The 26,446-nt window shown below is 44.1% G+C and overlaps 7 protein-coding genes and 1 non-coding gene across 8 annotated transcripts; all 8 read left to right on the top strand.

Annotated features, from left to right (window-relative positions):
• Positions 1–2,666: 2,666 nt before the first annotated feature.
• Positions 2,667–3,098, top strand: O0I10_006990 (uncharacterized protein; the record flags this gene model as incomplete). The annotated part of the gene is made up of 1 exon (XM_058487011.1): positions 2,667–3,098. The coding sequence occupies one exon, from the start codon at positions 2,667–2,669 to the stop codon at positions 3,096–3,098; it is 432 nt and encodes a 143-aa protein (XP_058342346.1).
• A 358-nt stretch (positions 3,099–3,456) lies between these two features.
• On the top strand, positions 3,457–4,438 carry O0I10_006989 (uncharacterized protein; the record flags this gene model as incomplete). Its single annotated transcript, XM_058487010.1, has 2 exons — positions 3,457–3,960; positions 4,031–4,438. The coding sequence occupies 2 exons, from the start codon at positions 3,457–3,459 to the stop codon at positions 4,436–4,438; spliced, it is 912 nt and encodes a 303-aa protein (XP_058342345.1).
• Positions 4,439–5,368: 930 nt separating this feature from the next.
• O0I10_006988 (uncharacterized protein) lies at positions 5,369–6,523 on the top strand (the record flags this gene model as incomplete). Its single annotated transcript, XM_058487009.1, has 4 exons — positions 5,369–5,628; positions 5,697–5,754; positions 5,818–6,367; positions 6,423–6,523. 4 exons carry the CDS (start codon positions 5,369–5,371, stop codon positions 6,521–6,523), a joined length of 969 nt encoding a protein of 322 aa, XP_058342344.1.
• A 409-nt stretch (positions 6,524–6,932) lies between these two features.
• On the top strand, positions 6,933–9,797 carry O0I10_006987 (uncharacterized protein; the record flags this gene model as incomplete). The annotated part of the gene is made up of 16 exons (XM_058487008.1): positions 6,933–6,993; positions 7,061–7,130; positions 7,189–7,273; positions 7,331–7,469; positions 7,533–7,600; positions 7,678–7,746; positions 7,797–7,886; positions 7,947–8,000; positions 8,069–8,125; positions 8,188–8,303; positions 8,360–8,480; positions 8,552–8,665; positions 8,719–8,847; positions 8,907–9,202; positions 9,268–9,486; positions 9,545–9,797. 16 exons carry the CDS (start codon positions 6,933–6,935, stop codon positions 9,795–9,797), a joined length of 1,941 nt encoding a protein of 646 aa, XP_058342343.1.
• Positions 9,798–10,182: 385 nt separating this feature from the next.
• Positions 10,183–11,608, top strand: O0I10_006986 (uncharacterized protein; the record flags this gene model as incomplete). Its single annotated transcript, XM_058487007.1, has 4 exons — positions 10,183–10,188; positions 10,254–10,486; positions 10,548–11,375; positions 11,446–11,608. The coding sequence occupies 4 exons, from the start codon at positions 10,183–10,185 to the stop codon at positions 11,606–11,608; spliced, it is 1,230 nt and encodes a 409-aa protein (XP_058342342.1).
• Positions 11,609–11,995: 387 nt separating this feature from the next.
• On the top strand, positions 11,996–12,070 carry O0I10_006985. Its single transcript has one exon. It is a non-coding gene; the product is annotated as a tRNA-Arg (tRNA).
• A 5,305-nt stretch (positions 12,071–17,375) lies between these two features.
• O0I10_006984 (uncharacterized protein) lies at positions 17,376–17,872 on the top strand (the record flags this gene model as incomplete). Its single annotated transcript, XM_058487006.1, has 2 exons — positions 17,376–17,550; positions 17,619–17,872. 2 exons carry the CDS (start codon positions 17,376–17,378, stop codon positions 17,870–17,872), a joined length of 429 nt encoding a protein of 142 aa, XP_058342341.1.
• A 1,922-nt stretch (positions 17,873–19,794) lies between these two features.
• Positions 19,795–26,238, top strand: O0I10_006983 (uncharacterized protein; the record flags this gene model as incomplete). The annotated part of the gene is made up of 5 exons (XM_058487005.1): positions 19,795–20,575; positions 20,640–22,876; positions 22,935–23,381; positions 23,445–24,976; positions 25,044–26,238. The coding sequence occupies 5 exons, from the start codon at positions 19,795–19,797 to the stop codon at positions 26,236–26,238; spliced, it is 6,192 nt and encodes a 2,063-aa protein (XP_058342340.1).
• Positions 26,239–26,446: the final 208 nt, after the last annotated feature.

Below are 26,446 nucleotides of genomic sequence, written 5' to 3'. Positions count from 1 at the left end.
TTACTGTTACCAGTTCTCGCTCTACAGCTCACACACACACACACACACATACATCTTCTATCTTCCTATATCACACCAATGTTCAAAGTCAGTGCAGGTGTTTTGTGGGTCATCATGCACAGCTTCTCCGACATGGATGGCTCCTTATTCTAGTCACTGATAAAAGATACATGAACACCTCTTACAAAGTCTCATACAACCTCACTCGTCCTTGCTATTTGATACCCAACGACATGTTCACAAGTACACGCTATCCACTCATATGAATACAAAAGTCATGAAAGGAGACAACATGGAACCAGCACTTGCAATGCTCAACAACTTAATGCTATGAATCAGCATGGCGATCGCATCGAGAGAAGGGAACCAATCCAACTCTACTCTATCTTCATCGACACAGCATTGACCGTATAAGCAAGAATGTCCTAGAAGATTGGAAATCATGACCAGGTAGATATCTTCTTTCAACTATGTTTTGACACGATCTCATATTGCATTTGTTGAATAGGCGACGATTGATTGGATAGAGGGTACAATATCAGACGTGGTGCCTTTCGCTACTGCATGCTCAAAAACATTATCGCGTATCCCTGGTGGAAGTGCAGCTCGCAAGTGGATTTGATATCTTGGTGAAAGGTACTCTGCTGTCGGCGTACAAGGTTTACATAAGCAACAAGCCGATCACTTTGGGACTACTCCAGTCGACCTTAAAGCGCCAACGATACAAAAGAGCAAGATGCTAAGCAATGAGGACTGTGCGAAATGGGGCGAAGGAATCCTTCCTGTCAGTACAGATATCTTTTGCCAAGGTATGTCACATTGGTGCTTATCTTAGGATCATGTTGTTTAATTTCTCACCAAACCAAAAAAAAAAAGGATTGTTGCCAGCTCTACGAGGACAAAGAGGACTCCACCATGCAGCTGTTTCACAAGATGACAAAGTTGATACACCATGTTGCCAATACCTAGCGGATTTTTTTTGCTCGCTGATATCAGTGTATAGCGATTGGATCATTACCGCCAAATGCATAAATATACATACGTTTCGCGATCAAATGGAGTGTCTATTGTGATGGGGACAATTTATGGGGTGCAACAACGAATAACGATAGGGTGATAGTTGATTGATTTCATTGTTTCGTGATGCGGGATGATTGCTACTATTATCTGATTACAACACCACCATCAGCAGCGGTTGATCATCCTGATAACTACATTAGTAGTCCACAAAGCCAACACCACCACACCTTTCACATGCGTCTACATCCACGATCTCAATAAATGTATACGTTCTTTTGCACACACTGATGAGCCAATCTCAAAGTACGCCTTTTTTAAACGATGTGAATCCAAGTATTGATAGCACGGGCCGACCGATGTCGTACAAAAGTATTGGTCTAGATTTGGGTTGCAGGATTTGCATGGATCTTGTGATACGACAAGTAAAGAAATGATTGCTCAGAGTGACTTTGATCTCTCTTAGGGAACAAAAGGGATGCTGAATCGATTGCATGCTCATAGGGGATGGGTTTGACAGATCAATTTATTCCTGTACAAGATCATTAATAACAATAATAGTAGCTGTCATGCATCTTATCCAAAAGGGTGAATGGTGGTTGTTGGGGGAAGAGAGGAGAAGAAAGAGAAAACACAGCTCTGATTACAAAAGCATCTACTTTTGGGGTTAAAGACCCTGCACGAAATGTATGACCACGTGTGGCAAAAATGGTGCGCTGATCAACCTGTTTAGATGATGGATTTTTTTTGTACCTTTTCGCTCCCAGTTAATTATCCGATCCTTTTACATCCGGCGACCTTCCGATAACCGTTCCTTTTTATAAATGTGTCATATCACTTGCTTTATCCAAGCATCATTAACATGTGAGTTAATAGAAGTGGTGACAACAATGGATCTTGATATGGAGAAAACAAGAATGGCAAATGTAGTAGTTTTGGCTTTGGATAAGAAGGATGTTGTGTGCCTGATAAGAGGGGGGTTTTATGTGAAAGACCCGACGGCGAGATATGAGATCGGCGATGCAACAGAGGACCGAGCTGAGATGACATTATGGATATGAGCATGAACATCAAGCAAGACAATTGGCAACTGCGTAGCGTATATAGATTGACCTTACAATACTGAGTTTATGCCATTGGAGAGAAATACAAAAAGCGAGTTGGTTTATCGCAGCAGATCGAAAGCGAACGGCTACTGACCTTGAAACGGCGATCCAATCCAGACAAACACACCTATATTGCTCAGATAGACGTGATGATAAGCATCGGCAATACCGGCACGAGGATAATGGAAAGAGCGGAAGGTGATACTGAATGGTGTGAGATGATACGATAAGTGGATGCATGCATACATGTTTTGCCATGGCACCATTTGGATAATAATAATAGAGCACGAGATTGGATAGAAATGGTGCACATGCATACCAATAAAGCACGAGAGGCGAAAGTGGATGGCCCATGTGTTCGGATGCACGGGCGTGGTCTGGGATGGCAAAAATAAATTTCTGACATTTCGGCTCGGCTACCGACAACGACGACGACGATTGCTTCGATACCATCACATCAATTCCCCCCATCTTTTCTCTCTTTTGACAACTCCTCGTCCTCCTACGCTCTCCTACATTCATCACGTTTATACACCTTGTTGCATGTCATTGCTGCAAACGACGTCCATAAAATCACCGTCCTTTGCGGTATACGATACACCACAATCACAACCAGTACCCCTTACTGCTGTTGCTGCTACGACCACGGTCCTTACATCCAATACTACCACAACTACCACACGCTCATCACCCTATATCCATCAAAGTCATCATCATCATCATTACAATCAACAACAACCACCTGAACAATGCCATCAACAGCAACAACAAACAAATGCCGATAAAAGCAATCAACATCCAACGGCATCAGCACCGGTATCACGTTGGCTACCTGATTCATCCACATTTCATCTTGCATCATACATGCCTACGTCAAAGACACGCCCTGTTCACCTTGTTGCCCAGAATTATTGTCTCCAGCACAAAAGTTATTATGCCTTCAGTTGGTGCCCTTCATGTGGTACTCTTTTTTAAACAATTATCCTTTTCCTTTCTTTATCTCGCTCATCATCACACAATCACACGATTTTTTTAACAATCAACCTTCGCAACTATGAACACCCCCTTTCTCATATCATGTACATACGTCATTGTCTCTCTTTTACATCCTCTCCTTGTTCCCTTTATGCTGTCTCAATCATGTTGTAAATAAAAACGATTTGTATGGCTGACTACGCATACCCAGAAATCAGTTTTTATAGAAGGAGCGAAAATGGTACCTTTGAAGGAATAACTATTAACCTGGGGGCTGCAATGCAAAAATAGGGTGTCAGAAAATGAAATCAAGGTGGGCACCTCCTACTACCAGTTGTCAAACCTTGACCTTTAAAACATGTGGTGGTCCCGGCCTATTCGACGTACCTTCTCCTCCACAGCATCGTGTCCAAAACAAACTCGACAACGACGACCTCCATGGTATCTGGTTCTTGGTGGTGGTGCTGCAACAGTGTATCTTGGTTGCCGTGCATGGCAGTGGCATGTTGAAAACGACAAGCGATTGGCTCCCGAGCGATACGTGGGCCTTGATCTGGTTGATCGTCAACAGTTGAACCACAATGCTTTCCGTCTACGACTCGCCACCGATCGTCAACAGCACGAGACATTCCCAGTATTATCATGTTTGTATGTCAAGGACGACAGCGTTCAGGTCATGCGTGCTTATACACCCATCAATGACCCTTTCAAGGATGGCCATGTGGACTTGCTTGTCAAGCGATATGAACAAGGTTCTATCTCACGTATGTTGTCAAGGACGCCTGTGGGTGACAAGGTGTATGTACGAGGACCCATGCTTGAATATGATTATCAGCCGAATAGCAAGGATGAGATTGGCATGGTAAGACGACACACTATCCATGAAGGGAGGAGGTGGTGGTGGATCACTCATACACACGCACGTTGTATAGATTGCAGGCGGTACCGGCATTACACCTATGTATCAACTTATTCGACGTGTGCTTGAGGATCCTGAGGATAAGACAAAGCGATTGTGGCTCATCTATTGCAACAAGACACAAGAGGACATTCTCTTAAAGAAGGAATTGGATGCTCTACAAGCACAACATCGTGATCGACTCGAGGTTCTTTACGTATTGGAACAACCACCCAATGATCAATGGGAGAAGGGATATGTCACTCAAGATAGGGTCCAACGCATGCTCAAATTTGACAACCGCTTCATCTTTGTATGTGGCCCGGATGGAATGCTTGCTCATGTTTCGGGTCAACGTGCACGCGACTTTTCTCAAGGCCCTGTCACTGGCATACTAGGTCGTATGGGATTCAAGTCAAGCGAGGTCTGGAAATTAGAATAGAAATCATACCAACATGTAGTAGTAGCAGTAATAGACTTGTCATCATTTTGCAAATTCCGAATACATGGATAATATCATCGAGGTCATTTTGTATGCCATGTGCGACTATACTACTACAGTACCCCGATTATGTGATCCAAGGCCATGCTTTGTAATACATTTCCCAGGAACAGCCAATGTCAGTAACGATGGAAAGCCGAGTCGTCGGTTGACAGATGATATACAATGAGACCTCTCTGGTTGTATATCTGAGTATTTGGGTGCGTGTGTACGCTTTCGGAAAACGGCCCCGTCTACGGCATTGATTGGATCAACGAATGGGTAATACAATGAGATAAAGAGATATTTTCTCAAGATAACCTGTGAGAAAGCGACGGATGAAGGACTTGGTCCGATATCAGCATTATTATCAGCCTGCTATTGTGGACAGTGAAAAGCGTCTTGTTGTAATGATAGTGCATTAGTAAAGATGTTACGTGGGTTATTGATCTTCTTTAAATGCTTGTTGTGTGGTAAAATGTGATCATCTTCAAAAGGGAGAAGCGGACACTTACAATGTGTATCCGTCTGGTAGGATCTTGCATTAAGCATGGATGCGGAATAATCTGAGGTAGCGTGTGAACAAGATCTGTAATGATTTAACTCCTCAAATGCGGATCAAAGTACACGACGCCACTCTCCATGCTATGAAATTTGGTAATGTCAAGGGATAATGGTATAGGTAGATGACTTCTATGCTATAGCCATTCTTTGTCGAAAGGGTCATACACTTAAGAAGCAAGGTGTTAAAGGACACAAACCAGTCATCGGAGAGCAAATGCATAAGTCTGTGCAAGGTTTAATCTAGCTGAAAGGTTTAAATACCGAGCAAACTACGTATCTTGCATTGTTTGCTGATTTTCCTCCTTCACTTACGAATACAACACTATCATGGCTCCACAAAAGGTCCCTATGCAACCTGCTTATGCTGCCGCCTATGAGGCCAGCGTCGCTCAAAAAATGCTTCAAAAGCACATGGATATCAAGCAAGTGCGAGAAAAGTATGATGAAGAAGGAAGAAAGGGAGCTACAGGATTACCACCCATTGTCGAAGAGTTCAAGGTGATTGAATACAATGGTCGCTCAGTGCCTACGTATTTCTACCGACCACCTGGAACCGAGAAAGAATCAATCCCTGTTGTCGTTTACTAGTATGTGGTATTTAAATGTGGTGGTACGCATTGGATGATATGGATAGCTAACAATAGCCTCTTCAAAGTCATGGTGGAGGACACACATTTGGCTCTCGACACTCGCATCTTCAAATCATCAATCACGTAAGTAATGCATGAGTGCAAGTGGAAGAGACGATGCGATGCTGATGTTGATATCTATAATAGCTTGCCTTACAATGCAATGTAGCAGTCGTCTTTCCCGAATACAAGCTTGCACCCGAATACAAGTTCCCTAATGCACACGAGGATTGTTTTGCAACGTTGTTGTATGTGTTGGAGCAAGGTAGTAAGGAGCATTGCTTGGATACCAACAAGCTTGCTGTTGCTGGTGACAGTGCTGGTGGCAATTTGTCGGCATCCATGTGCTACTGGGCCAAGGAACGTGGATTACCAGCTGATGCCATCAAGACACAAGTGCTTATTTATCCCTCCCTTGCACCCATCCCATTCGAATTCCCTTCAAGAGACGAATTTGGCGACGGTGATTATCCCAATGCTCGTGCAGACTTTTTGTTTTATCGCACTTCCTACTTTGGACAAGAACAGCCCAAGCTTGGCTATCCGTTTTTGCAGACTGTTGAAGACATGAAGGGTCTTCCACCCGCTTTGGTACTTAGTGCCGAAGCAGACTTTTTGCGTGATGAAGCTGAAGAACATGCTCGCAAGTTGATTGCTGCAGGTGTTCCAACATCATGTTTCAGAGTCCTTGGTGCCGGTAAGGAATTGTCAAAAGGATAAGGAATGAGGATTCTTTGCTAACCTTGATCTAGTTCACGGATACATCACTTCCCTGCCAGAGGTTCCAAGCTACAAGCAATCGCTTTCTCTTATCAAATTCCAATTGCAGGATACCTTTAGCAAATTAAAGTAGAAGATGCCATCATTTAATAATAACATATAAAAAAGATCATTATATAGCTAAGGACATCAATGCTTGTGTGATGGGCTATTGACAAGCCAAGGATAGCAGGCTTCGGATGAGTATTCCCAGGTACGGTGTTTGTGTGCCTTAGCTGCGTCTCACTTGACATTTTTGGCATTCACCTCCATATCCGACCTTGTCTCTTTTTCACTTTTACTTTCGTTCTTTTTCCCCTACGTTTTCCTCCTTTTTGCGCCACCACAGCATTTCCAGTACATTGGTCAGCAAAGATAAAAGGTGACGACCGTTGGCATGGAAGGATGACAGAAGCACATGGGCCAGACTGTTAATCGACGTTAGTTTGGGCCGATCCGAAGCAGCTTTTACAAAGAGGAAAAGGAATCAACTCACCAGCATCATGTGGAAACGTGCACTTTTCGCTTTGGCTAGTGCCGTTACTCTTGTATCAGCACAAAAAGGTACGAGGTGCAAGCGTATACGAACGTGTCGTGTATAGGTCATTAACGCATATACATACATCCACAGCGGAAGACTACAAGGTTACCCACCTCCCAGGTATCGATTCAGCCGACTTGACATTATCACAATATGCAGGGTAAGGTTATCGTTATCTGCATCTGACATTGATGTATATTGACAAACGAATACAATAGACACATTGAACTGGACCCAAGAACACACGGCAACATGTTCTTTTGGATGATTGAACAAACGCATGAGACGAACCCAGAGAAATTGGTATGCATGAGTGGTGCTTGGATGATCAGCAAAGTCATTTAATGTGTATATGGATAGATTATTTGGCTTAATGGAGGACCTGGTTGCTCTAGCATGGATGGTCTCTTTTTGGAAAATGGCCCCTATCGAGTCAACCCCGACCTGTCACTCAATATTACTGCCGGTGGATGGCAAGATCATGCTACCATTGTATTCTGTAAGTATTCAATAGGGTGGGGAAGGAAGAGGATGGAATGACTTACATCAAGGCTATTACCAGTGGATCAACCTGTGGGGACCGGTCTCAGCTTTGTAGATTCAGATGGTTACATGAAGAATATGAAAGAGGTAGGTATACGACAACGGCATCCGGTTTCGGGAAAACTATGTAACTCTCGCTCACGCACAAATGTTTTACATCCAAGGTCACCGATGACTTTGCCTTATTCCTTGACAAGTTCTTTGAGTTGTTCCCTAATCTTCAGCAGCGTGATGTAAGTTGTCATTCATGCGCATAGCATCAATTTACTTATATGGAATGCAGCTGTACCTTGCAGGTGAAAGCTTTGCTGGTACCTATATCCCATACTTTGCCAAGCGTATGCTGGAGCTTAACAACAAAGGCGATCGGAATGTAAGCAAAGCATGTATATCCATGGAGATGACGAAGAGTAACACCTAAGCATGTTCATAGTTTAATCTTCAAGGCATTGCCATTGGTAATGGTTGGATTGCTCCCAGACATCAGGTAAGTTGCTTTTTGAGTGGCTCTAAAGGTGATGGATGGGTTGTGTAGCTAAACAATGGATACTATAGTATGAAGCGTATTATGATTTTGCTGTTGCAAAGAATTTGATCCCTGAACGCCGAAAGGTATATATTGGTGCAAGGTGTTGTCATCCCTCAAGTCACTGAACAAGGTGGTTTTTTTTTAGAAATTGGCCGAGTCGGCGATTGCAAAGTGCCGTGAAAACTTGGCAAAGAAAGAAGCTATCAGTATTGGCCAGTGCGAAGAAGTGCTCGATGTCATCATGCAGGGGACCGTTTATGAGTGAGTAGGATGCGTGGGGTTTATGGCTATGGCAACTAACGCGCAAACACGTTTAGGGAGGACAATGTCAAATACTGCATCAACGAATACGATATCCGGATTACCGATGAACTTTACAGCGAGGGATGTGGAATGGCATGGCCTCATGAATTGGATCAAGTGACAACCTATTTACGTGTATGTATCGAGAGAGAGAGAGAGGGAAAAAACACTGCCCCTTTATGCATGATACTTACCCTTGGACCTAGACGGACGAATTGGTTGCTGCTGTTCATGCACAAGAAAAGAACGGAGGTTGGTACGAGTGCACAGGGCGTGTTTCTTCACATTTGGATACCTCTTCGGATGAGCCAGCATACAATGTAAGCTTTTATTAGAATTGCTCTTACGCTAAACTAATACGTGATGTGTATAGCTCCTTCCTGAGATCCTTAAGGAAACTCGCGTACTCCTTTTTAGCGGTGACCAAGATTTGATTTGCAATGTTTACGGCACGGAGTATCTGATTGGCAACATGACATGGAACGGCGAGAAAGGTTTTCAGGTAAGGGAAGACATGATGATGGCTGTATTGCAATTGTGTGCTAATTATCTGGATCACAGGCTGAGACTGTCGACTGGTATATCGATGACAAGATCGTTGGCACATACACCGAAGACCGAAACCTGACGTTTGCTGTTGTAATGAATGGATCCCATATGCTGCCATATGACAAGCCGTTTGAATCTTTGGATATGATCAATCGTTTCATGGGTGTTGGTGACAACAAGGTGAATGGAAAAATCAGCCGTTTGGGTGATGGATCAGTTGAAGCCGGTGGTGAACCACAAAAGCCTGATGGATCAGCCGAATCAGACACTGACGAAGAGAGCACCGATTGGTCGCAATATTATAGCTGGTGAGTGAGAGAGAAAGAGGCTCCATTATCTGAAAAGGGACTCATTGTTTGCCATTTTGTTTCAGGGGTACCTCTGCTCTTATTGTGGTCATTCTTTTTGCCGCCATTGCAGGCTATTGCTGGTACAAATCCAAAAAACAAGCTCGCGAAGGATATACTCGGCCATCTTCGGCAACACGTGATGGTGAGCCAATGGGTGGTGGATTCCTCGGCTTGTTTGCCAAAGGCAAGCGATCCAATCGACCCAAGCTTCGATTGGATGATCAAGATGATACGAATGAGCTGTAAGTATATATGCTAGATGGATGATAAGGATCACATCTCTTACGTGTGCCAAATCAGGGACGAGCTTGTTATTGAGACACCCACGCTATTCGCGGCTGAGGAATATTCCGATGATGACCATCAACGCCGATCCGGGGAAAACGCTGCAGCTAAATCAAGCAAAAAGGATACACCAACCACTCGATTTGCCATTGCAGAAGAAGGAGAATCCGATGACGATTTTGAGGATTTCGCAGATTGGGATGATGGTGATAATAGCACGCTTATCGAACCCAAGAAACCAAGCAAGAGCAATCTCAAAAAGGATTAACTTTAAAAAGCATTATTTATTGTTGACATCCACTCACATAGACCTTTTCTAATCAATATATCAAATACAAAACTGTGTATACGAGATCTATTGAGGCATATTGGGAAATGTGGTATCGGGATTTGAGGACATCAAGTGATTTGTGATAGGAGATGGATGTTATTATTTGATGATGGATTCATGCATGGAAAATCTATCACCCATTGTTCTTCGAGAGCCCCAATAATCTATTGCCTTTTTCCCCTCTTTTTATGATCACAGAAGTATCCACGGGTCTCATACGTAAACCTCCATAGTTTGTTTGTTCACTTTTTTCACCAGCATCTTTATGTATAAAAGCAACATGATCCATTTTCGGGAAAATGAACAGCAATGGGGTACAAAGATGTGGGTTCGGATGGCGGGTGTGGGAGTGCATGATATAGTTGATACGGCGATCCAAGATAATCAATTTAGGTTTTTCTCTTTTCCACCATCATGTACATGTCCTGGCGATCCCTTTTACGCTCTCAATCACTGAAACAATGTCGAGCATTTACCACAATGCGAGCTCCCGATGTCGAGGTGGACAACCTAATCGTTGGTGCAGGTGTAGTGGGTCTCGCTCTTGGAGAGAGACTTACACGCGAGAGGACAAGTGAGACGACTATTGTGATTGACAAGAATAAACGATATGGTGAAGAGACCAGGTCAGTGCTATCTCTATGCCCCAAATGGATCATTTAGCTAATGCCCTCTGTTTATGTATAGTGCACGCAACAGCGAGGTGATCCACGCTGGTATCTATTATCCTCCCGATAGTCTCAAGACACGATTGTGTATCCAGGGCAACCGAGAATTGTACAAAATGCTCGGCCAAGCACAACTTCCACACAACAAGATTGGAAAATTGGTCGTTGCTCAATCGCCTGAACAAAGTGAATACCTCGAGAATCTCCATCGCAAGGCGAGCAATTTGGGTGTTGAGACACAAATGTTGACAGGGGATCAGGTGATGGAAATGGAGCCACACGTCAAAGCTTATGCAGGGTTATTATCACCATCGACTGGCATCATCGATTCTCATGCATACATGGATTACTTGCAACAACAAATCATTGAAAATGGAGGCGACGTGGGTTTAGACATGGCTGTAACCAACATTGAATCTGCGGACGACAAGGGATACCTACTACGCGTTACATCTTCCTCCTCCTCCAATGAGGACACTGTGGTGCTGGCACGCCGTGTATTTAATGCAGCTGGTTTGCATGCTGACAAGGTTTCCAACATGTTGATTCCCAATCAATACAAGTTGTACTATGCTCGTGGATGCTATTATTCATACAATGGACCAATTCGTGTCAACCATCTCATTTATCCATGCCCTGCCAAGAACCTTGCCGGCCTTGGAACCCACTTGACAGTTGATATGGCCGGGAAAATCAAGTTTGGTCCTGATGTCGCCTATGTTGACAGCCCTTACGATTACAATGTCCCAGACGACGAGAACCAAAAACGTGTCTTTGTCGATGCCGTACAAAGTTTTATGCCAGCCATTACTTACGACAAGCTCCATCCTGACTATTCTGGAATCAGGTATACTACATTATTATGACACAAAAGTATAATACGATGGGTTGTTGTTTTGACATTTGTATGTGTATAGACCCAAACTGGCAGGCCCAGGTGAACCTTTTAGAGACTTTGAAATACGTGAAGAGAAGGAACATGGCCATCATAACTTTTTCACGCTCATAGGCATTGAAAGCCCTGGTTTAACATCGAGTCTTGCAATTGCTGATTATGTTAGTAATATGATTCAGAAATAAAGTGAATGCATGTAGGTTTATATATAAACCCTATACGTTGACAGCTTTAATTAATACATGGAGATGAATTGGTATGCTTGTTACATTTGCTTAAAGCATGTTGAATAATCACTAGGGAACGTAATTGAACGTGGACAAGCCAATCTCAACTATGCATGTCGGGGATAATGGTCGAAGGTCAATCCTCTTTAAAATACCGAAAACCTTTCAACCAAAATTATCCATGCCATACTTCCCATATGAGTAGAACGTTTTTACCATCGTATTTTGAGTACATTCCGCTGTAGAATGATATCAATAAAGCCATGCTAATGACGAGTTTTTTGCAAATTGCAAAAGGAAATTTTGTCTGCTATCATGGACATTGCATTTTCAACAATTGCATGAGCCCTTATGGCCCAATTGGACTAAGGCGCCGGTCTTCTAAACCGGCGATTCTGGGTTCGAGTCCCAGTAGGGGCTAAGTATCAATGACTTGTCGTTGACTTTTGCGACTCGGGTCTTAAATTTTTGTTTTTGGTCACGTGACGTGATCTTTGAAAGTTTGTTTGATTCCTTGAATATTCATGCTTTCGCCCTAGATCCAATTCACAAGTAGATATAACTTGCATCCCTAATAGATCTTTCTATTATACAAGGTATCAAGTACCCGCACACAATGAAGACTAGCCTAGGAAGGAGAAAGATCTCTTACACCATACAAACTTAGAAAGGTTTGACTACTGCAATCTCGTATTCGCTAACGTAACCCTTTATTCCAACATCATTCACAAGAGATAGATTAAGAGATACAGCGTGTTGTTTTAATGGGAATACATCGATTTGGAAAGTCTCTATCCTTTGAGCATGCGTTTTGCAAAGGTGAATAGATGGGACGTGCGTGTGGTGGCGAATTATACGCATGGCGGGTCCAAACGTGGAGCTGGATGGTGATGTTTGTGCATGGTTCCAGGTCATACAAAGGATGATGATTGTAGGTGTGTAAAGATACCAATAATCAGATACGCCAATCATTTTACGATGTAGCATCAAGCATCAAGGTCAAGTTGACAATAGATTCACTCTTTTTTTCCACGCGTTGTATGTACCCAATTCCTTCCATCCCATGTACTAAACCATAATCCATATCCATAACAAGTCGCATGTATTGAAGCAAGTTGCTACATGTAAATAAAGCTGCTTCTATATGATGGCTATCTGTTGTTCACGTGAACAAGGCTGTAAGGACAAGTTGCTGCAAGTAGAGAACACTGTTTGAGACATTGAAGCGAAGGCCTTGCTAATGACAGCTGCCGGAATGCTTTTACGATTGGTTGTGGCAGAAGAGTGTACAAGAGAACGTGCAGTGTCAAGGACCGTTGGTGTTGTAGTGGGGTGCACACGCCATGGGCTTCCCATTCAGCCAAAGACAATCGGATCAAGAGAGCTGCAGCATTGACGTGATGAGTTGAAGCAGGACAATCGCTGGTAGGTGGTAGTCGTGCTTGAATGGGGGCAACAGTTGAGAATGGGAGGAAGGAAAGAAGCTGGGAGCGGAAGAAGTGGAAATTGATTGTGCTTGGGTGATCGATACTCCTTTGTTTGAGCGTTGTTCAGTCAAATCCTCTCGAATCAAGAAAGTTGAATGATGGAGATGATGGGATGGAGCAGGACAATCGTTCACATGCATTGGATTGGGCAACAAAGGTGAAGGGGTGGAATGGGTTATTAGCTGGCAGTTTAGGAACTAGTCCTAAATAGTGTACAAGTATCATGCATCGCCTGTGCTGACTGACTCAAGTTACACAACACGTCCCTCTGCATCTTTGGCTCTATTGTAGTCATACTACTTTACAATGAACAAAGAACTCTTTTCATATAGCATCACGCTTACAGCATATGTAAAACATAAAGGTGCCTGTATCTCTAAACTTCACAATGAAACGTGGGGTCTTTAATAGAACCATGTTACTCGGCGGGGCGAAAGCGATCTTGTGTCAAACTATGAAGTCCATCGTGGCCAATCCCAGATTTCGCAATGTCGCTACCAGCCAAACAGGATCTGGGGGTCGACCTGACCTCTTCGATGACGAGGACCAAAAAATATTTTTGGGCTGTTTGCGACATTGAACGCGAAACTTTCGCACAAGGTGCTGTTGGCCAAGCCGAGCACATTGCTCTAATAAAAACCCCACGTTTCATTGTAAAGTTTGGAGATACAGGCACCTTTATGTTTGTAAGCTTGATGCTATATGAGAAGTGGTCTTTGTTTAATGTAAAGTAGGTGGACCCTGACAGAGCAAAAGATGCAGAAGGACCTCTTTGGGTAACTCAGCTAAAAAGTCAGGACTTCAGGGACAATGCATGAACGGTACGCTACCCTCACTTTTATGTCATACATTGCCAGCTAATAGCCACTTTGTGCATTCCGAACTTTTGTGCATTCTATTGTAGGTGGACAATGCTCCTGCTCTAGACATTCATTTCCATGATTAAAGTAGGTTGATCCGAGCTGATTTGGTTGAGTTACGCTCACACAAGATTACATCGGTTGAGCTACATCGAGCGTGCTTTATGTCCAGAGTGATGTAATCTCTCTTTGACCGCAGCTCAGTCAAATCGGCTCCGATCAACCTATTTTAATCATGGAAATGAATGTCTGGAGCAGGGGCATCGTTCCCATACAGTGGATCTCGCAACAATGATGAATGGATAAAAGTGGCCGTTAGCTAGCAATACATGCCTGTTCCTAGATGATCCATAAAGTAATTATACATTGACCCTTTCATTCATGCAAACGTAGCTGTGTTACACAAGATGACCCTCTGCATCTTTTGCTCTGTCAGGGTCCACCTACTTTACATTAAACAAAGACCACTTCTCATATAGCATCAAGCTTACAAACATAAAGGTGCCTGTATCTCCAAACTTTACAATGAAACGTGGGGTTTTTATTAGAGCAATGTGCTCGGCTTGGCCAACAGCACCTTGTGCGAAAGTTTCGCGTTCAATGTCGCAAACAGCCCAAAAAATATTTTTTTGGTCGTCGTCGTCGAAGAGGTCGACCCCCAGATCCAGTTTGGCTGGTGGCGACATTGCGAAATCTGGGATTGGCAACCTTGATCGTGAAACTCCCACACATGATGCTTTCGGCCCCAACGAGCAACTTTGTCCTCTTAAAGACCCCGCGTTTGATTGTAAAGTTTAGAGATATGAGTACCTTTATGTTTTACATATGATGTAAGCGTGATGCTATATGAGAAGTGGTCTTTGCTCATTGTCAAGTAGCATGACCCGAGTAGAGCCAAAGATGGGTCTTCGTTTGTGTAATAAAACTGAGAGGGGCAGGGCTTGAAGGGTTCTTATTGGTGGAGAATGCATGATTGACACTTCCCCTATAGTAAGGTCCGCCTATGAGAGATCCGCATGGGAAATTTCGGATGAACCATGGTATGGATAACAAGCCAAAGTGATTAGTGCATCCAAGACTATGAGCGGTGATGGTATTGTTTGTCTCCAAGGTTCGTTCTTGTGTAAGATTATACATACAAGGTTGTCCATGCTGATAATTGTCATAGTTAAGCATGTGCATGTACTCATGCCACATGGTATCAGAGCTCACTCCTAGACGTAATGATTGAAGCTACAATGACCAGCGTCTATAACAAGCACTATTGTTTGGGTACCATAACTATGGGTTTATTATCTTTGAAAGTACAAGCGTCTATCTAAACATGTATACAATCCGTTATTGCCACTGCCTATCATATATCCACATATGAACAAGGAAGCTTTAATGAATGTAACATGACAAAAGGAACAAAAGCCTCTCACTACAATGATGTAGGTGATCCAATCTCGCTTTCCAACTTTCTAATTTCTATCCTCCCTTTCATTCCAGAAGCCAGCCAGTGGATCACATAGAATCAGCGGGTATTGTTGTGTCATTGTATTCTTGGTTGCTGCCATCATAAGCATCCTCATCCATGGTTGCAAACTAGTTGTTGTGCGTGCCTTGACTCCAACCTTCCGAATCATCCAAGGCGGTAAACCGTCCTTCGCCAAAGGTAGAAGCCCTCGTATCCATACCATCCAGTCCACCATCATCCTCAACCGTATCCATGTGACATAATCCATCTTCCCTGCGGACGACGTGCCAAGCAACCAAAACGACATTTCAAGATCACCTGACACTATGCTTGATTGCATCCACCCATCCTAACCATTGCAAATCCAATATGTGGGTTGAAAAGAGCCATGTGGTCGCTGTTGGTATGCTTCCTTTTCCATCCGGATGTTGCTCTACCTCTTTCTTGGCCAATTTAATTGTAGCTCAACCAGGCGAAGATTGCTTGTATTGCAGGGTACTTGATAGCTGATATGGGGATCATCCATTGGAAGTCGTATGTATCAAAGCAAGGTGCCACACGTAAATACAGCCGCTGCTATACAACGGCTATCTGCTGGTCCATGCAAAAAGGTTGTAAGGAAGGTTGCTACACGTAACTTGAAACAATGGAGTAAAGACGTTGCTAATAGCAACTGCTGGTACGTTTAGTCGTAGAGCAGAGTGCAAGAACGTGTGTTGTAATAGGGTGACAACGTTGTGAATGCTGTTTGAGACATTGTAATGAAGACATCGCTAGCAGCAGCTCTTGCAATGAGCGCTGTCATGATTGATTGTAGCAGAGAATTGTGTTGTATCAAGATACTCGTGTGTGTTGTAGAAGAGTGACAAGAAGGCTGTGTACACGCCATGGATTTGCCCATTCAGTCAAAGACAATCGGATCAAGACATTCGTAGGATTGATATGATGGGTTGAAGCAGGACGATCGTTCGTAGGTGGTAGTTGTATACTTGAATGGGGCAACAGTTGAGAATGGGAGGAAGAGACAAGAAGTTGTGGGAGTGGAAGGAGTGGAAATTAAGTAGGTTGAGCTGTCAGACACCCATAAATTACTCACGAATCCAAGACTTGACCGGAAGATGCTGCCGGGCACGATGATCAAGTTTAGCTTAATGAAAACCCAACATGCTTCATTATAGAGATTTTGAGTGGGAGGGCGCAAATGTAGGAGAGAGCTGCACAAGGCATTAGTATAGTAGAGTTAACGTTTTCAGATGCGCAATTCGGGGCCACAGGTCCTAGATTTAAGCATAGCTATGCATGGTGGATGAGTGTGCATGGTTGATATCGTCCCTCGCGACACCTAAATTACTTCTATCATATACCTTGGTAGGACATGTCATTCCTTCACTGTATGCGTCATTGGTATAGCATTGAAGACATTGTTATTAATGTGTTCTCAAAACTTGCAAGTCTGTGTGGCGATGAAGCCATCAAATAGGAGTATGTATTTGCAGCCTTCGTATACCCCTTGCATGAATCTGAGTTAGGAGGGTGCATCATAGGCGTTCCTGCATCCTTCTTCGTGATATCCAAATCTCTTGGTTTCAACATTTGATAACCAGGTGAATGTCTATGATTCAATATCGCCATTATACCTTCATATCAATACACATGTTTTAAAAATCCAAGTGGCGTTACTAAGGGGAAACGCCTTTAAACAGGAGGGGGTTGAAACCTTCAAGTGGAATCTTGATAAGGATCTCCTGATGATGATGCAGTAAAGGTTCCTCCTGGTAGCCGGAACTCTATTATGCATGGTGAAAGGAGTAATGGAGCAAGTGAGCGAGGACACGCATGGCGCCATATATAAAATGGTCCCTCTACTGCTGCCGATGTGATAAAACTATCGCCTTTTTTTCTCTTCTCCTACACCAAAAATGCGTCTTTCGCTTCTCACCTTGAGTGTAGCTGCTTGCTTTGTTGCATCTGTATCCCAAGTAGCCTATGCAGCAGATGAAGATCCCTGCACTGCGATCAAAAGTAACTGCGTAAAGTCTCCGTTCAACGAACTACAAATCCCATGCTCTAAGGGCGGTGACTATACAGTCCTTGGTATGCTATAAGAAAATGACAACAATGGTCTATTCGTCAAATGCGCTGACACTAACTTCTTAATAAAGAGAAGAATGATTGCTGTTGCAACAACGAATCAGCACCATCCGATAAAGGCAATCCACCTCCTACAACACCAGCACCAAAACCCAACCCCAACAAGGGTAATCCTCCTAGAAGAAAGGGCAAAGGAAGATTGATTTGGGTTCCTCCTCGTTGTGTAAGAGGTCGACGTACACGCCAACAAATTATCCAGTGCGCTAGGAACTTCCGTAGAGGACGTGGTAATAGACGACCAGGTCCTAGACAGCGTCGCCAGTAAAGCTGATGTGGTTTCCGCTGGAGCCATTTTCGTTGCTTAGTCCATTTAATTTTTGAACCTTTGGCCCATAGTATACCATCATGCATACACCACCTCTTCAATACAATGAAGCACTAGTACTACTTTGTTATACATATGCGTGCCAATTCTCGTATAATAGACCCATACACCTATAGTACCCAGCAATGATAATACAATGAACATCATCATAGTATTATCGACCTTTCATTGTTTGCCAGCATACTGGGATGATTTTGGATGCCAAGAGGAAAATGAGAATAATGACGGCACGCCATTGCTCTTCCTTTTCCTCTTTTTGATCAATACGTTGTACCATTCTTTTGTTGATGTTATAGCCTGGTGATGATGGTGATGAGCAAAAGCTGAAACACTCAACATCGTACCTCAATCACCACCATGAGCACCCTCCGGAACAAGTAAAGAGCGTATATTTTCTATTCTACATGTCCGGGGCAACATCCAGTCTCGTGAGCAATATACCACCACCACCACCATTCATCCACGTGGTGATTGCATGTGATAATCAACTTTGGCCCACCGAGGTGACAGTAGCATTAAGTTAGCCTATGGGTATTTTTGAAAGTGCCGCTGACGTATGTGTCAAATTGTTGCTGCTGTTACCTATAAACCGCCTATACATATACACTTTGCCACCTCGATTATACATTATACCAAAGTACGGCTAGTACACAATAGGGGCATCGTTATTTTACAAGCGGATCTGATGTAAACGGTAAACAAAGTAACTTTATCTCTTGCTTGAACAACCACCGACAACCATGTTGCACAAGTGGGTCTTTCAGCTGGATATGATAACGTAATGTTTATTTGTACCATTCGCACATGTGCGTGGATTTGAAAGTTAAAGATGGAATAAAGAAGGCCTCATCGCATGGCGTGTGGAGCATGCCCGTGAGAAACATTTCTCGAGTCGTGGGTGCAAAAGTCGGATCGACACCATATTCTACTGCTATCACTCCTACAAGGGATTAAGAGACCAATGGCTTCATTCACATGAGTAGAAGATTTGGGAAATTGTTACACAACGATTTGAGTAACATGCAATATACCATCCACTGAGACAAGAGGGTCCTATAATTTTATGGGGAAGAAATCATCTCAGCAGAAATGCCAATTGGCAGATCACTCACATGCATGTTGTTGTTTTCGTTTTGTGACGGGTGGTGGTGCCACTACTAGACAATTTGAGACATCCACTCGATTCCCACAAGGATATAGGAAAAGAAGCGTGACAGATCCTACGGCGGCAAACAACGATGGGAAGGGGTTTATTGCTTGTAGCGTAGCATGATAGGTTCAATGATGCCGGAAACAAGCGGAGATAAATGCGACGAGTGCCTACGATAAAAGGAAAATCCGTAAACGGAAACAATGGTTGGTGGATGATAAGATGGTAGATAACAAGTTCCGAATCATTTATCCTTCTTCCAAGACGTTATAGAAGTCATCCTCAAACCCATTTTTACTACAATGACGTTTTTATTGATGGAATAGGACTATATGGGCCATTGAATAGAATCTTATCCATAGTTTTGATACATAGAGCGGCACCGGGAGAAATCAAAAGGATGTTCTGTTTTCGGAAAAAGGTGGGGGCGTGTGATCTCAGCGATGAATGCAAGACGTTATCTATGCAACCATTGGCTCTCAGCGCTCGAGATAAGCTAGCTTGATCCTTTCTACCATCGTCGTTGTTGCAGCAGCAGGAGCAGCCACGCTATCATCAGGTATAAAAAGGGAAGTTGCTTGCTTGTCATGACATGTTTTTCGTTTTGCTCTTTGTCGTCTACTAGATCACTGTTTATTTACCCCCCTCTCTCTTTTCCTATATATACATTTTTCTCTTTTGTACATAATCGTTGTCGTCTACATATTACATCATGTCTACTGTTAACAAGTCTTGGGCACAAGCCATCCCCTCTAAACAAGCCTTGTACAATCCCGAATTTGAAAAAGACGCCTGTGGTGTTGGTTTCATGGTGCATGTCAAGGGTGAAAGATCCCACAAGATCCTTACCGACGCCAGCCATATCCTTTGCAACATGACGCATCGTGGTGCCAGTGGTGCTGATATTCGTGATGGCGATGGTGCTGGTGTGATGACTGGTATTCCACATCAATTCTTTGTCAATGAAGCCAAGCGAGAATTGGGCATTGATTTGCCTGAAGAGGGCAAGTACGCTGTTGGTAACTTGTTCATGAAAGGCGAATCCGATGTCGTTGCCGAAAGCAAGCGTATCTTTGAAGAGATGGCTACAGCATTGCATTTGAAGGTGCTGGGATGGCGTTCGGTGCCACGAGATTCATCCATTTTGGGTCCTGCTGCTAAATCCAAGGAGCCTGCCATTGAACAACCCTTCATCGTCCTTGCTGAAGCACACCACGAGTTTGATGAACGCTACTTTGAACGTCAATTATATGTGTTGCGTAAACATGCCACCCATAAGCTTACCATGGCCAAATGGTTTTACGTGTGCTCACTCTCCAACAAAAACATTGTCTACAAGGGCCAACTTACGCCACGTCAGGTGTATGAATATTTCCATGATCTCAACAATGTCCAGTATACCACTCATTTTGCCTTGGTCCATTCTCGTTTCTCCACCAACACGTTCCCATCATGGGATAGAGCCCAACCTATGCGTTGGTGTGCTCACAATGGTAAGTGATACCCATTTTTCACATGTAAATCCACCCACAAACACATACTCACATGTACTCGCAGGTGAAATCAATACACTCCGTGGTAACAAGAATTGGATGCGTTCTCGTGAGGGTCTCATGGAATCTGATACATTTGGAGACGAGCTTGAATTGTTGTATCCAATCATTGAAGAGGGTGGCTCCGATTCAGCTGCATTTGACAATGTACTTGAATTGCTGGTGATTAATGGCGTACTGACTTTGCCTGAAGCTATCATGTTGATGATTCCCGAGGCATGGCAAAACAATGACAACATGGCACCCGAACTCAAGGCATTCTACCAATGGGCTGGTTCATTGATGGAGCCATGGGATGGTCCCGCTCTCTTCACCTTTTCGGATGGTCGCTATTGTGGTGCTAATCTCGATCGTAACGGTCTACGTCCTTGTCGATACTATGTCACATCCGATGATATCATGATTTGTGCTTCTGAAGTGGGCACTGTGCATATTGATCAAGAAACGGTGGTATCCAAAGGACGCTTGAAGCCTGGTCGCATGTTGTTGGTTGACACTGTTGAAGGTGTGATTGTCGATGATAAGCAACTCAAGCTCCAAACCGCCGCCAAACGCAATTTTACTGAGTGGATCAAGAATCAACGTATCGGATTGCAAGATATCGTCGCCAAGAGCGCATCAGCCCAACCATTCGAAGCCCAATTGGATGAAACCACTGTTCACACCGATCCTCGTCTCAAGGCATTTGGCTACACCCTCGAACAGCTCAACTTGATCATGGTGCCCATGTCTTCTACTGGCAAGGAGGCTCTTGGTTCCATGGGTAACGATGCCGCTCTCGCTTGCTTATCTGAACAACCTCGTTTGATTTATGAGTACTTCCGTGAATTGTTTGCTCAAGTCACCAACCCACCTATTGATCCCATCCGTGAACAAGTTGTCATGTCGCTCGAGTGCGTTGTTGGTCCTGAAGGCAACATTTTGGATATTGACGAGTCCCAATGCCATCGTTTGCAACTCAAGTCGCCTATTCTTTCCATGGAGGAATTGGCCGCTGTCAAGAACATGTCGCAATTTTATCCCGAATGGAAGGTGGCCACCATTGATATCACTTTTGCTAAGGGTGATGGTGTACAAGGATACTTGGGTGCCTTGGAGCGTGTGTGCAATGAAGTGTCCTCTGTGATTGAGCAAGGATACAAGGTCGTTGTATTGTCTGATCGTGCTGTTTCCAAAGATCGTGTTGCTATCTCATCCTTGATTGCCGCTGGTGGTGTCCATCATCACTTGGTGCGTAACAAGCAACGTAGCCGTATTGCATTGATGGTTGAGACGGCTGAAGCTCGTGAGGTGCATCATTTCTGTGTGTTGCTTGGTTACGGTGTGGATGCCATTTGCCCTTATCTTGCCATGGAAGCCATGCTCAAGTTGCATCGTGAAGGCGCTGTTCATGAAGGTCTCACGCCTGAAAAGTTGGTGTACAATTACAAGAAGGCTGTCGATGATGGTATTCGTAAGGTCATGTCCAAGATGGGTATCTCTACACTTGCCTCGTACAAGGGTGCTCAAATCTTTGAAGCATTGGGCGTTGATGATACTGTCATTTCTCGTTGCTTTGTTGGTACTGCTTCTCGTATCAAGGGCGCCACTTTTGACATCTTTGCATTGGATGCTTTGACGATGCATGAGAATGGGTTCCCCACTCGCAACATTGTTCAGCCCTTGTCGTTGCCTGAGTCTGGTGAATATCATTGGCGTGATGGTGGTGAAGCTCACGTGACTGATCCTACGGGCGTTGCTCAGTTACAAGATGCTGTGCGTCAAAAGAACCAGAATGCTTGGGATGCTTACACTCGTAATGCATATGAAGCCATCAAGAAATGTACCCTTCGTGGTATGCTCGAATTCGACTTTGATAGCGCCAAGCCTGTTGCCATTGATGAAGTTGAACCATGGACCAACATTGTCAAACGCTTCGTCACGGGTGCCATGTCGTATGGTTCGATCTCCATGGAAGCTCATTCATCCCTTGCTATTGCCATGAACCGCCTTGGTGGTAAATCCAACACTGGTGAAGGTGGTGAGAAGCCTGAGAGATCCAATCCCTTGGAGAATGGTGATACGATGCGCTCTGCCATCAAGCAAGTTGCCTCTGGTCGTTTTGGTGTCACCAGCTTCTACTTGTCTGATTCGGATGAATTGCAAATCAAGATGGCTCAAGGTGCAAAGCCTGGTGAAGGTGGTGAATTGGCTGGTACCAAGGTATCCGAAGAGATCGCAAGCACTCGTAAGACCACTCCTGTAAGTATATAACAATGAATGTGACATAAGAGATATTAATCATTCATTCATGCAATAGGGCATCGGTCTTATCTCTCCTCCTCCTCACCACGACATTTACTCCATCGAAGACTTGAGTCAACTCATTTATGACTTGAAGTGCTCCAATCCACGTGCTCGTGTCTCTGTCAAGCTTGTCTCTGAAGTCGGTGTTGGCATTGTCGCTTCCGGTGTTGCAAAGGCCAAGGCTGATCACATCCTCATTTCGGGTCACGATGGTGGTACTGGTGCTTCTCGTTGGACTGGTATCAAGTATGCTGGTTTGCCATGGGAATTGGGTCTTGCCGAGACACATCAAACATTGGTGCTCAACGATTTGCGTGGTCGTGTCATTGTCCAAACTGATGGCCAAATCAAGACGGGTCGTGATGCTGTTGTTGCATGTTTGCTTGGTGCGGAAGAGTGGGGTTTCGCCACTACTCCTTTGATTGCTTTGGGTTGTACTATGATGCGCAAGTGCCACTTGGTAAGTGGATGCATATCCACTCTACAACAATATCCACATTTACTCATATACATGCACACATAGAACACTTGCCCTGTTGGTATTGCTACCCAAGATCCTGAATTGCGCAAAAAGTTCCAAGGCGAACCTGAGCATGTGGTCAACTTTTTCTATTACCTTGCTGAGGAGATGCGATCCATCATGGCTCAACTTGGTTTCCGTACTATCAATGAGATGGTGGGCCATGCTGAAAAGTTGCGTGTCAATGAATCCTTGCGTACTTTCAAGACTGCCAACCTTGATCTCTCACCTATTCTCACGCCTGCTTCTTCTCTTCGTCCTGGTGTGGCCAATGTGTGTGTCACCAAGCAACGCCACAACTTGCATACTCGCCTTGACAACTTTTTCGTCGATGAAGCTGAGGCTGCACTCACCAACAAGCAAAAGGTCTTTATTGAATCGGACGTTGTCAACACCGATCGTGCATTGGGTACCACTCTTTCATACAATGTATCAAGACGTCATGGTGAAAAAGGCTTGCCTGAGGATACGATTCATGTCAAGATGACTGGTTCAGCTGGTCAATCATTTGGTGCATTCTTGGCCCCTGGTGTCTTCTTTGAGCTTGAAGGTGATTCCAATGATTATGTCGGCAAGGGTCTTTCAGGTGGTAAACTCGCCATTTATCCACCCAAGAATGCTACCTTCAAGTCTGAAGAAAACGTCATTATTGGCAATGTGTGCTTGTATGGTGCTACCTTTGGTCAAGCCTTCTTCCGTGGTGATGCCGCTGAGCGTTTCTGTGTCCGTAATTCAGGTGCTCGTGCTGTTGTTGAAGGTGTTGGTGATCACGGCTGTGAGTACATGACGGGTGGTCGTGCCGTTATTCTTGGCAGCACGGGTCGCAACTTTGCTGCTGGTATGTCTGGTGGTATTGCCTATGTCCTGGATCTTCAAGGCGACTTTAAGAAAAATGTCAACATGGAAATGGTGGCTCTTGAAACTGTCAATGACGTTGAACGTATTGCCGAGTTGCGTGATATGATCGAGGATCATCGCCATTACACTGGTTCCGAAATTGCTGATCGCGTCCTTAAGGATTTCAACACCTACTTGCCAAAGTTCGTCATGGTCATGCCTCTCGAATACCGCAACTTGCTCATCAAGGAACGTGAAGAGAAGGAGAAGGCTAAGCAAGAAAAGAAGGTTGAGGAGAAGCCCAAATGCGAACACAAGCCTGCTGCTCCTGTTGAACCTCAAGTTGAAGATGTTGAAGATAGCATTTTGGATGAAAAGGCCATTCAAGAACGTCGTGCTAAGCTTGACAAGGTGCGAGGTTTCATGAAGTACAAGCGTCGCAATGAAGGTTATCGCAATGCCAAGAAGCGTGGATCTGATTGGGAGGAAATCAACTACCGCCTCACAAGATCCCAATTGCATGAACAAGGTGCTCGTTGTATGGATTGTGGTATTCCTTTCTGCCAATCCGATACCGGTTGCCCTATTGGTAATGTCATCCCCAAGTGGAACGAGCTTGTGTACAAGGACAACTGGCAGGATGCTTTGGATCGTCTCATGATGACCAACAACTTCCCTGAATTCACTGGTCGTGTATGGTAAGTCTTTTATTTCATCCATGTATATGTTTATCTTATCTAACACACCCATTTTAATAATTTGCAGCCCTGCTCCATGCGAATCCAGCTGTACTCTTGGTATTAGTGAACCACCAGTTGCCATCAAGAGCATTGAATGTGCCATTATTGACCGAGGTTTCGAAGAAGGATGGATCAAGCCTAATCCCCCAGCACAACGCACTGGCAAGAAGATTGCTATCATTGGTTCTGGTCCCGCTGGTTTAGCTGCTGCTGATCAACTCAACAAGGCTGGTCATTTGGTTACTGTCTATGATCGCAATGATCGTATGGGTGGTCTTTTGATGTATGGTATTCCCAACATGAAGCTCGACAAGAAGGTGGTTGATCGTCGTCTCAATTTGCTTGCTGCTGAGGGTATTACCTTTGTTCCCAATGCCAACGTTGGTGTTGACATTGATGCCAACAAGCTTCGTGATGAGAATGATGCCGTGATTGTTGCAACGGGTGCCACTTGGCCACGTGATCTCAAGATTACCGGTCGTGAAGCCAATGGTATCCACTTTGCCATGGAATTCCTTCAAGCCAACACCAAGTCATTGCTCGATAGCAAGCTTCAAGATGGAAAGTACCTCTCAGCCAAGGACAAGCATGTCGTTGTTATTGGTGGTGGTGATACCGGTAACGATTGTATTGGTACTTCTATTCGTCATGGATGCAAGTCGGTTGTCAACTTTGAGTTGCTTCCTCAACCCCCTCAAACTCGTGCCAACGATAACCCATGGCCTCAATTCGCTCGTGTCCACAAGGTTGATTATGGTCACAGTGAAGTCCAAGCTCACTTTGGCAAGGATCCTCGTGAATACTGTGTCATGTCCAAGGAGTTTGTCAAGGATGCTGAAGGCAATGTCAAGGGTATTAACACTGTTCGTGTTGAATGGTCCAAGGATGAAAATGGTCGTTGGGCTATGAAGGATGTTCCCGGCTCTGAAGAATTCTTCCCTGCTGATTTGGTGCTCTTATCCATGGGCTTTTTGGGTCCTGAAGAAGCTCTTGTCAAGCAACTTTCTCTCAAGCAAGATGGCCGTACCAATATTGAGACTCCCAAGGGCAAGTACAACACTTCAGCTCCTGGCGTATTTGCTGCAGGTGATTGCCGACGTGGTCAATCGCTTATTGTATGGGGTATCAACGAAGGTCGCCAATGTGCTCGTGAAGTTGATTTTTTCCTTGAAGGCAGCACTTTTCTTCCTGTTGCAGGCGGCATCAACAAGCGTGCCTAAACATGTCACATCATACACTAACAACGCTATTCCACTCATTGATTGTACAAATAATGTATATAAAACACCATTAACAACAATAAAGACTATCATAAATATAAACCCTTATGATCACGTATGTATAAATGGATAGCAAGGGACATCATCCGTATATATTTTTGCAAAGAAATCATTTCATAAAGGAGCAGTGTGGTGTGTATGTGAGCAT

The sequence above is a fragment of the Lichtheimia ornata genome (assembly GCF_029851405.1).
Source record: "Lichtheimia ornata isolate CBS 291.66 chromosome Unknown scaffold00032, whole genome shotgun sequence".
NCBI classification, from domain to species: Eukaryota; Fungi; Mucoromycota; class Mucoromycetes; order Mucorales; family Lichtheimiaceae; genus Lichtheimia; species Lichtheimia ornata.
Note: the sequence above shows the minus strand (reverse complement) of the source record. Positions and strands in the feature narration are given on the sequence as shown.